The 11,804-nt window shown below is 44.8% G+C and overlaps 1 protein-coding gene across 1 annotated transcript; it reads right to left on the minus strand.

Moving 5' to 3' along the window:
• Positions 1-10,127: 10,127 nt before the first annotated feature.
• LOC311341598 (uncharacterized protein) lies at positions 10,128-10,907 on the minus strand (the record flags this gene model as incomplete). The annotated part of the gene is made up of 1 exon (XM_084466416.1): positions 10,128-10,907. One exon carries the CDS (start codon positions 10,905-10,907, stop codon positions 10,128-10,130), a length of 780 nt encoding a protein of 259 aa, XP_084322542.1.
• Between the last annotated feature and the right edge of the window lie 897 nt (positions 10,908-11,804).

The following is an 11,804-nucleotide window of genomic DNA, read 5'->3' on the forward strand; positions in this document are numbered from 1 at the left end:
TCCAGGGGCTCCAGGCTGAGGGGCTCCAGGCTGAGGGGCTCCAGGCTGAGGGGCTCCAGGGGCTCCAGGCTGAGGGGCTCCAGGCTGAGAGGCTCCAGGCTGTGAGGCTCCAGGCTGAGGGGCTCCAGGCTGAGGGGCTCCAGGCTGAGAGGCTCCAGGGTTGTCGGATGTGTGTGGTTTTGTTTATATTGTCATAATAATAATTTCAAGGTACCCAAGGTTGCTTAACAAGAGTGGGGATGGGGGGATGGGGTGGGGTGGGGGGGCAGGGAGGGTTAAGGAGGGTAGGTCAAAGAGAGGAGGTGTGTTTTGAGGTACAGTGTCAGAGTTTTGGGTTGTGTGTGGTTTTGTTGATGGGTTTTGTGTATGGGTTGGGTTCTGTGGTTGTTTGTGGATTGTGAAATTCCCAGAGTACAAAATGAGTCAATAATAGAAAATTATATTTATTCTTCGCATAATAAAAGACCATCATTATATAATAATTATATTTCTTCTTCATGTAATTATAACAAATATAATATTTCCTATTATAAAAAAACCTACATTTTAATAAATAGTTATTGTCATTCTTATTTTCCTAACTCTATATCTCAGTAATCCTAAAACAGTCCCACACGGCGGGCTGACAGCAGGTCCACTAATGATGACATCATCATAATGAGGTGGAAGTGGATCTGACCCAGACTGACCCCCCCCCCCCCTCCCCCGGCTCCATTCAGGTCCTCAGATCACGCCTCAGTAGCTCCCAAGTATTCACCTCCCCAGCTGGAGGAGGTGAAGGAGGAGGAGGAGGAGGTGAGGAGGAAGAGGTAATGAGGTGGAGAGGAGGGGAGGTGAGGAGAGGAGGTAAGGAGGAGATGAGATGAGGGGAGAAGGAGGTGGAGGAGGAAGAGGAGGTAAGGAGGTGAAGAGGAGAGGAAGAACAGAGGGAGGAGGGGAGGTGAGGAGAGGAGGTAAGGAGGAGATGAGATGAGGGGAGAAGGAGGTGAGGAGGAAGAGGAGGTAAGGAGGTGAAGAGGAGAGGAAGAACAGAGGGAGGAGGGGAGGTGAGGAGAGGAGGTGAGGAGGAGATGAGATGAGAGGAGAAGGAGGTGGAGGAGCAGAGGAGGTAAGGAGGAGTAGGAGGAGGACACTAGCTTCTATCCAGCCCTGCTACAGGCTTCCCTTCCTGCTGTCAGATGAACTTTGCTCACTGGCTCGAAGCTAATCAGCCAAGAAACATAAAACCCTAAGAGAAAGGAGAGAGGAGAGAAGGAGGCGAGGGTAAAGGAGAAGACTAAAGAGGAGAGGAGAGAACAGTTGCAGATATAAAATACACACTTTTCAGTTCCAGAATCAAATTGAATATAATTTGATAAGAAACAGCAGAAACATCTTTTAAACATTTAGAAGATAAACTCTAGGCGGAGGCTACATTCATGTAGCCTGATTCAAAGCACAATACCTGTTGGTTTTTAGTTCACTCGTTGTTCAGGGAAACACATTGTTAATGACATTGACGGATTGTGAATTTTGTGATTGACTCAAATTGTATATTTATTATTAAATAAATATGGTCACTTTATTTGATCAAAACTGTTGTCATGATAAATCTGGTTAGGTCAATGCTACAGGAATATACATTTTAAAGATCAATATACTGTACAGTAGTAGGCTCTAGCTCTATTGATTTCAATATGAATACCTAAAGTTACAGTATTTCTATTATAAAATGTATTGCACCATGAGCCATAACTGCGACCATTATATTGTACTTTTGTTGGCCTTAAGCCTAGCTCAGTCATTATGCCATACCACATCACCTCCTGCTGTGTAATGACCTGCATTGAACACAAGAAGATCTATTGAACACCAAATCCATATTTCCTTTTATTTTGGCGAAAGTAATGCAAAAGTAATGTAAAAGTAGTGTAATGCCTTAAAATTCAAAGACAGTAATATTGTAATGTAACTAGTTATTTTGAAATGACAGTAACAAGTAATAAATAATGCATTACACTTTTGAAGTAACTTGCCCAACACTGGTGAGGGTACAGGTGTGTTACAGGTGTGTTGGGGTACAGGTGTGTTGGGGTACAGGTGTGTGAGGGTACAGGTGTGTGAGGGTACAGGTGTGTGAGGGTACAGGTGTGTGAGGGTACAGGTGTGTTAGGGTACAGGTGTGTGAGGGTACAGGTGTGTGAGGGTACAGGTGTGTGAGGGTACAGGTGTGTGAGGGTACAGGTGTGTGAGGGTACAGGTGTGTTAGGGTACAGGTGTGTTAGGGTACAGGTGTGTGAGGGTACAGGTGTGTGAGGGTACAGGTGTGTTAGGGTACAGGTGTGTTAGGGTACAGGTGTGTGAGGGTACAGGTGTGTTGGGGTACAGGTGTGTTAGGGTACAGGTGTGTGAGGGTACAGGTGTGTTGGGTACAGGTGTGTGAGGGTACAGGTGTGTGAGGGTACAGGTGTGTGAGGGTACAGGTGTGTGAGGGTACAGGTGTGTTGGGGTACAGGTGTGTTAGGGTACAGGTGTGTGAGGGTACAGGTGTGTTCCACAATCTTTTCCGCTTAATTTAGCTTTGGCTGCGTGGGATGATGTGTTCCCGGCTATTTAATATTGTGTAATGTGTAATGCCTTAAAATTCAAAGACAGTAATATTGTAATGTAACTAGTTATTTTGAAATGACAGTGACAAGTAATAAATAATGCATTACACTTTTGAAGTAACTTGCCCAACACTGGTGAGGGTACAGGTGTGTTACAGGTGTGTTGGGGTACAGGTGTGTTGGGGTACAGGTGTGTGAGGGTACAGGTGTGTGAGGGTACAGGTGTGTGAGGGTACAGGTGTGTGAGGGTACAGGTGTGTTAGGGTACAGGTGTGTGAGGGTACAGGTGTGTGAGGGTACAGGTGTGTGAGGGTACAGGTGTGTGAGGGTACAGGTGTGTGAGGGTACAGGTGTGTTAGGGTACAGGTGTGTTAGGGTACAGGTGTGTGAGGGTACAGGTGTGTGAGGGTACAGGTGTGTGAGGGTACAGGTGTGTTAGGGTACAGGTGTGTTAGGGTACAGGTGTGTGAGGGTACAGGTGTGTTGGGGTACAGGTGTGTTAGGGTACAGGTGTGTGAGGGTACAGGTGTGTTGGGTACAGGTGTGTGAGGGTACAGGTGTGTGAGGGTACAGGTGTGTGAGGGTACAGGTGTGTTGGGGTACAGGTGTGTTAGGGTACAGGTGTGTGAGGGTACAGGTGTGTTCCACAATCTTTTCCGCTTAATTTAGCTTTGGCTGCGTGGGATGATGTGTTCCCGGCTATTTAATATTGTGGAAAGAAAGTTAGTGAATGATTAGAGCATGATGCCTTTTAAATGACATCACTTTCGGTCTTGTGTCATTTTTCTTAAAACAATTGTAGCTGAAAATAAACATAGCCAAATTACAACCAACAGCTTCAGTCATTGAGGGCAAAAATAGGCGCAATGATAGGCCCAGATTTTGAAATTTAGTTTTACAAATCAAGAGTAGGCCTGATTTGACTAATTGGCTTTGCATCCTTTCCTTATTTTATTATTATTATTATTATTTGTATCAATTTTATTCACATAATTATCCCTCCCTGCTAATTTGTAGTTCACCAAAACACCCTGAAACAACTTGATTCTCACATACTTATGCCACCATACGCCACTAACAGTGTCGTTTCAACTTTATTAGTCATGTGTCGGTAAACACAACGGTTCAATAAAATGTGTTGCACAAGAAGAACGGGTCATCCTAGCAGTAAAGGCATGAGAGGAAATAACAGCACATGTCTTAAAATTAAATTCCTTTTGACATGGCAGGCAACAAATACGTCAACGGCATGAGCACTAAGCCAGCACCAAGAAGAGTCCGTCTGGTCCTGGAGTATGGACTGGGGCCCTGTGTGTGTGTGTGTGTGTGTGTGTGTGTGTGTGTGTGTGTGTGTGTGTGATCAGTTCCCAGCCGTTATCAGTTTCATTACATCTCAGCTGTGACCAGTACAACCTGTTTACACAGAGTGAAACACACTAATGCATGCATTAGCACCCACGCAGCAGTTGGTCCCTCTGATTCAGCAGTTGATGCTAAACAGGAAGTCGTTGTTTATTAAACGTTGAAGCGGTCTCTTAACTTCCTGTAACTCAAACATCCTGATGATGGTCGGGAAAGCCCCCTTTGAACCAGTTCTCCCAGCAGGGAACCCATATTGTGTGCCCGGGGTTCAAGACCAACCCGGACCTAAACAAAAAAAACTCTTGAAACCCTGAAACCAAACCCTTACCCTTACCCTGAAACCAAACCCTTACCCTTACCCTGAAACCAAACCCTTACCCTTAGCCTGAAACCAAAACCTCACCCTTACCCTGAAACCAAACCCTTACCCTTACCCTGAAACCAAAACCTCACCCTTACCCTGAAACCAAACCCTCACCCTTGCCCTGAAACAAACCCTAACCTTATAACTAACCCTAACCTTCACCTTGGAAAAAAAACAAAAACATGCCCTAACCCTGAACCAAACCCTACTCTGCTTAAACCAAAGCCTCAGCCTAAAACCAAACTTTAACCCTAAAACAAACAACTGTGTGTGTGTGTGTGTGTGTGTGTGTGTGTGTGTGTGTGTGTGTGTGTGTGTGTGTGTGTGTGTGTGTGTGTGTGTGGGGGGGGGGGGGGGGGGTGTATGGTGGTAGTAGTAGTGAATAGGGAGGAATGTGGTTGCATAAGTCGTCTGTTTGTTGAAAGAAACAAGCTGTGACAGAAAGACAGAAAGCAAATTAGTAAAACTAACTTGAAATAACAACAATATTATCCATATGTTTGCATATTTATTGTTATTAATGACGTATGTTTATTTACAGTAGGCCTACATTGAATGTTTATATATTGATATAAATAATAATTATGTTTTTCCTGTCATATTTCTGATGTAAGGGTTAGGATTAGGATTTAATGTGTCGGACTTTAATTGGATTCATTGGTTTTAAAAAGAATTTGAGTGAATTGTTGATGAATTGTTTATATTGTTTCCTTTTATCAAAAAATAAACAATGAGCGATCATATTCCACTTCGAATTGTCACTGTTTCTAGACAAACCGTGACATCTAGTGGTCAGAAATAAGATGACACGTTTATGCGCAACATGCAAACGTGTCGCCCCGCGACGTTTCAATGTGACAGTTAAGAGGCATTCTGCACCTTCAACCATAAAAAGGGAATCGCGTCTTTATAACTTAAATTCAAGTTATTCTAGTTTTTCGCTTAATTTATTGATTTCATGAAAGTCTTTGACCCTTCCAGCTGTTTAACACTATAATCTCCGATGCTTTGGGCTTGCTCTTGATTTTTCCATAAAAGATAGACTCACTCATTAAATTTATAATTTACCATTATTCTGTGGTGTATATTTAACATGTGTCTATGTGTAAAAATAGATCAATAATATTATATTTATATATAGCGCTGGAGGGCGCTGTTGACGGCCTATGATATTAGACTACATAGCCTATAATAAAACATAATGGATTTTCAAACCTGAACCAAACATATTTTTATTCAAAGATCAACAGTCTGTCTATAGTCTCTAGTCTGCCACAAAAAAACAACATTAAAACCATGAACTTAAATGTCATTGTGGGGAGAAAAAAAAAACAATGACTGTTGCAACAGTGCGTATAGGATGAATCAGACCTTTCAGGCTATAGCCTAACGCTAATAAGCCTTGCCAAAATTATTATTACAACTAAATTATCGGTCATTGAATAAGAAAACTAAATAACTGTGTAGCTGATTCGCTTTGTGTAAGTTAACACAACATCAGACATTAGGCCGAAGTATTTTTTTGCAGACAGTGCTGCGACCAATGAATCACTGCTGGCTGCTGAAACTTGTGCTCTCTTCATCTTCTTGGCCTCCTGTCTTAATTGCAGAACGTCAAAAAAAGAAACAAAATCGAAACAGAGTAGCTGGGGCTGCTGCAGCCAATTAGCAGCCGGCGGGGGCTGGCTGCAATGCGACGCAACCTCTCTACGGACAGTTTTTAATGTTTAGGCTATCAGACAATAACTACTCAATATTCTATGCTTTAGTATAATTTTCGGGAAAATTAGGGCCAGATTCGGGATTCGGGACAACAGCTTAGATTTCGGGACTGTCCCAAAATTTTCGGGACGTCTGGTCGCCCTAGGCTGGCCGGATGGTGCAGCAATAAAAAAGAAATTGGTAATGGCGACTCTGGGCCTATCATGCTTAGTGAGAGGGGTGTGCGTGGCTCTGTGAACAGAGTTCTGTGATGTCTGGGTCGATTGAGGTTAGCTTTAGCCTCAGACTTGGTTCATGATGTTGTGTCAATAAGCTTCACCTGTGTTGCGCAACTTTGCGAACTCTTGCGACTTCTTGCGACGAGACGGGCTGAGACGTTCTAAAAACTGGGCAGTTCACACTGCTGCACCGGGCGGCGATTAGTTTTATTTTGGTTGAGAGTAGGCTAGAGTTGCTGTGTTTCGCCATTCTCCACTACTTCTGCATTGTAGTAATTCGCTGAGCTTAGTTTGTTTAGATCCCGCTAGTTGGATACATTGCATTCTTTCGTAGTGGCGACTTCTCGACTGCAAGGGAAGCTCGGCTTCACCTAAAATTTCGAAAATTAAATGGTCAGATATATACTGTTGTTAACATTTCATTGATTAAAAATGTGTTAGAACACGTCCATCTCGAAGACGAGTCCGTTCAGAATCAGCTGCTTATCGCAGGTCGACTGGCCGACTGTTTTTTTTTAACAAAACTGTCTTCTAAATTAATGAAATACTGGGAAACGAATAAACCATTATAAGCAACGAGTGAACTTAATAAGCGGTCGAAATATTTTTTTCAACCACCGCCTCTTTCCCTTGACGGTGCGCAAAGCCCGCACGGCGCACACAGACAGGTAGCAAAAAGCAAAGCAGTCTCAGCATAAACACACAGTTGTGTGTTAAATTTGTCCATCGGGGAACACGTCAATTCCTCTAATGCTGACGTTTAAAATATATCAGCACCTATTTACCTTGATCTTCAGCTGTAGCCTTGCTGAACTCCCTGCATCCTCGCTGTCTTTATTCATTTTGTATGGCGGTCTTATTATGGTAAACTAGCTCATTGGTGAACACCTCGTCAGGTTTTAAACAGCGACACGCACTCGGAGACAGTAGGCCTAAAGAAAGACAGGTCCATAGCTGCTGCACAAAAATAATGCGTGCCAAGCAGTAGACCTAGTTTGTCTTAAAGGGGGGGGGAAAGCAAGTTCAAGTTTAACATCGATTTGCAGTGATCACTTGGCTGAAGGGTTTTATATGCCTATTCATTACATAATTATTCTTATTCTGCTTTTTTAAATACATAAATGAAAGGCTTGCGGTTTATCCATGATGCAGCCTGTATGCGGGAAATTACGGTAGGCCCCGACAGGGCGAACCGGACCCCGACTTGAAGCGGCGGTGTCTTCTCCCTTAAGGGGCTTATTTTAGATAATAACCGGCGACGTTCTATAGGCTACATTATTACACGGCTACTTGCCGAAACGAAAAAATAGCACACGGTGTGTGAAGTTGTGTGAACCACGTGACTCCTCATTCTCAATTTGAGAATGAGGCACGTGGTTTTTGGGGAGGGGAGGGGAGGGGTTTGAGCCCATCCGCCATGCTGGTAGCACGGTTGCCAGGAGAAACGTTGTCAGAGCGGCATACAGACAGATGAGGAAACAACAAACGCAGAGACGCAGGAGAAATTACGATAGAAATAAATGGAGAAGAATAAGGCGAAGGAAAAGGGTCCTTACAGGAACAAACTGTATGAGGAGAAGCTGTCAGACTTAAACAACGTCGACCCATACGAGCTACCTGCAGCAGAATGGGACAGAGACCTGGACCTTTAACCACCTTGCACATATATGGACATAGTGAACTACTTGCTTTTTGGCATCAGTCAATATACGATGCAAGAATTTGAAAAAAGCCATAAATCGCTAGAAAGCTATGAGATATTCTGCTGTGGTTGGGTGCAAGACCTGGCCATCTACAAGCCTCCAAACGCTCTAAACACTGTTGAACTGGCAAAGGTAAGTTGCTTCACCTTTTGAGTTTTATGCTAATACTAATATGTTGTGAATACATTGCGTTGACCAAAGTGACAAAGTAATTTACCGCGATTGTTTCGTAAACACTAGATTGTAACGAGGTGTTCCATGCACACAAACGTTAGATTAACTTCCCACATGTTTTGCAGCTTGTTATGCTAATTTGATTTTAGCCCAATGAAACATACTAGGCATTGTGTGTTGGGGGCTTCGAAGTAGACAAACCAGTTCTGGTTAGGCTAGGGTAGTTAATGGTCTGGTTAGACTAAAGCAAGCCATTAACGGTGTGAATGAAAGGTCTGTGAGATTCAGGCTGCAGACAAATGTAAATCTGGAAAGCTGCATACAAACTTGAAATAAAATGTGTCCCTTGTCTTCAAGGCTTTTTACTGTTTCTCTAATTTATTTACCTCTTGTATCTAACAGGTCATGCATTCACGACGGCTCTGCGAGCCTCCACTCACCCCATGAGTCATCCTCACACCATCGGGGCAAGTGTGTTCGGCCCACTGTACATGCATGGCTGGTGTAGCGGAGTCGTGCACCCATGTCGGAGCCCTGCTGTTTATGGTCGATGCCTGTGTACGGTTAAAGGAGAAGGCCACAGTCACAGACGAACCGGCCTACTGGAAGCTGCCAAGCAGCATCAACAAGGTCCTGCCAGAGGTTGGCCAACGCATCAATTTCATAACTGCTGCAGCTACACGGAGGTCTCTAAACAGACAAATAGACGGTGAGACCCACAATAGTCCTGCGCTGAGAACACGTCCAGCCAAAACAGCCAATGACACACCGACACCAACACCGGAAGAGCTAGCAGTATTCTACCGGGAAATCAGCACGACAGGGACAAGATCAGCAATTTTGAGTGTGCTACCCGAATACTGTGATGAGTTCAGAGACCCTATTCGGCCCATCCGCAGCTTACAGTCTCTGGCTAATGGAAGCGGCCTTGATAGGAGTGACTTGCCTGCGCTGCAGAAGCACTGCCAGACCATAGGGAGCATTGCTGATGTGTCTGAGGAACAGGCAGTGCAGATAGAGAGGACGCGGGGACAGCACAACTCATCACTTTGGTTTGCTGCACGGGCTGGAAGAATCACAGCCTCCTCAATGCATTGTGTTTATGCAACAGACATTAGTTCACCAGCACCCTCCACCATAAAGAGGGTTTGTTATCGTACACGTGGGCCGGGAACAGCAGCCACCAGTTGGGGCATCAAACATGAGGAGACAGCGAGGCAGGCATACACTGCCCAAACAAAGGATCAGCACACCGATCAACAAGTGGAAACTTGTGGGTTTTTTGTCAACCCGGCCTTCCCACAGGTAGGAGCATCGCCAGATGCCATTGTTACTTGCACTTGTTGTGGGAAAGGCTGCATAGAAGTGAAATGCCCCGCGAAGTACAAGGACAGCACAATCCTTGGTGCGTACTCATCAGATGACCGCAACTTCTGTCTGCATGCTGTTGATGGTCAGGTGCACCTCAAGAAGAACCACCAGTACTACACCCAGGTCCAGACCCAACTGTTTGTAACAGGGAGTGCCTACTGTGACTTTGTAGCGTGGACATTGAAGGACTGTGTGATTCTGCGCATAGCTCCAGACAAAACATTTTGGAATGCACGGCTTCAGAAGGCACAGGTCTTCTTTGTGAAGGTGGCTCTCCCTGAACTTGCGGTGCAATATTTCTCAATACCACCTACCTCCCAAGCATCACCTGGCCCCAGTGTGCTTCGTGAACTACAGCCACAGACCGTGGTGAAGAGGCCAAGGAATTGTACATCCATGCACATTTCTTTTTGATTTCTTTATTGCTATTTTTAAATGTTTATTTTTAAATGCGCATTGTTCTTTTGCACTGTTTACTGGTTTAACCTTTTGAAATGTTGCACTGTCAATTTCTATTTATTCAATTTATAGTTCTATTTCTATTCTAACAGTTCTCAATAAATAATGTTACGCCATATCATGTTGTTTCAAGAATTTATTTCAACACGAAACAGTAAGGAGGCACTCAAACAACACTTTTACACATATTTGTTAAGGCACAGCAAACAGTGACAATCTTATCCAACGGCATTAGGTTTTCACCCTCACATTTGATGAGCATGTTCACAGGTACAGTGGAGTGTAAGAATTTAAATTTGTTGCGCACAACACCAATCACCCTCTCAACATGAATCCTGAGATGTGCTATGGCCCTAGTCTCCTCCACATCTTTCGCATCCAGCTGTGCACGACCCCTTGTGAACGTAGGTACCTTAACTTCAGCACACATCATACCCACACTTTCCCTGATATTAAAGCCCCTATCTGCCAGCACAATGTCACCTGGCAACAGTTTGTTGAGGAAACCACTTTGCTCTGTTATACGTTTGTCACTAGTGCGCCCACCCCACCCTTGGGATATGAAAGAAATTACACCCTTTAGGTGTAAGGGTGTAATTAGGTACTTCATGGTGTATGCATGTTTATACTGAGAGAAAGTCTGTGCCCTTGCCAGTACATTTGAGGGTTTTTCAATAAACACCTCGAAACAATCCACAATGGCGGCTACATTTTTCCTGAACGATTCCACGAACTGGTGTGGCATACTCGTCAATAAACAGTCTCTGCTTGGCCAGTGCACTAATGGACACAGCCGTGCATACATCACTCCAAGGGTATGGTGAAAGGCATCACTGACTGTTGTCCTGTGTACCCGAAACAGATGGCTGATGTGCTTTACTGGCAGGTCTAGTCTGAGGCGCATTAGAGTCAATAGGACAAGCTGGAAGGGTGAGAGTTTCTTCATCCTACCTTGAGGCAGATATGGGGTGAGACTGCATAGAAGTGTCTGAAACATTACATAGCTTGCAAGTCCTGTGTAATACTTCACTATGTTATCATCACCACTCAGAAAGTTCTCATTCATCCGGTACTCATCAAGCTCCTCCTTCAGCTTTCTGTTTTCCTCCAAAAGACTGTTGATTACATCTCCTCTAGATGTGCAGAGTCCATATTCCAGGTCCTGTGCTGGGGATGGCGGCCGCTGCTCCTGTGCTGGGGATGGCGGCCGCTGCTCCTCTGTCGGGGATGGCGGCCGCTGCTCCTCTGTCGGGGATGGCGGCCGCTGCTCCTCTGTCGGGGATGGCGGCCACTGCTCCTCTGTCGGGGATGGCGGCCACTGCTCCTCTGTCGGGGATGGCGGCCGCTGCTCCTCTGTCGGGGATGGCGGCCACTGCTCCTCTGTTGGGGATGGCGGCCGCTGCTCCTGTGCTGGGGATGGAGGCCGCTGCTCCTCTGTCGGGGATGGAGGCCGCTGCTCCTGATGCTCTGCCAGCGGTGGCACTTGCTCCTGGCGCTGGGTCCTGCTGCGCATTACATGCCGCTGATATCTCGCTCCATCTGTTGGCTTGACATCACTGTGGCCTAACCGCAAAGATGGTGTCCAGTCAGGGTGGTTATCCACCATCTCATATGATGGTTTACCTAGAACAGAATAATTAGATTATGAAAACTCAATGTAATCAATGCTTTAATTACAATCAATGCTTTAATGCAATGTACAATGTACAATCAATGCTTCAATCAATGCTTTAATGCAATGTAATCAATGCTTTAAGCTTTTACAGAAAATGTGTTAGTTAAGCTCAAAACAATCATGGGAAACACTAATGTCATGAACTGAATCTCAACTAGTTTTGTTTAA

The sequence above is a fragment of the Micromesistius poutassou genome (genome assembly GCF_964030765.1).
Source record: "Micromesistius poutassou genome assembly, chromosome: 4".
Lineage (NCBI taxonomy): Eukaryota > Metazoa > Chordata > Actinopteri > Gadiformes > Gadidae > Micromesistius > Micromesistius poutassou.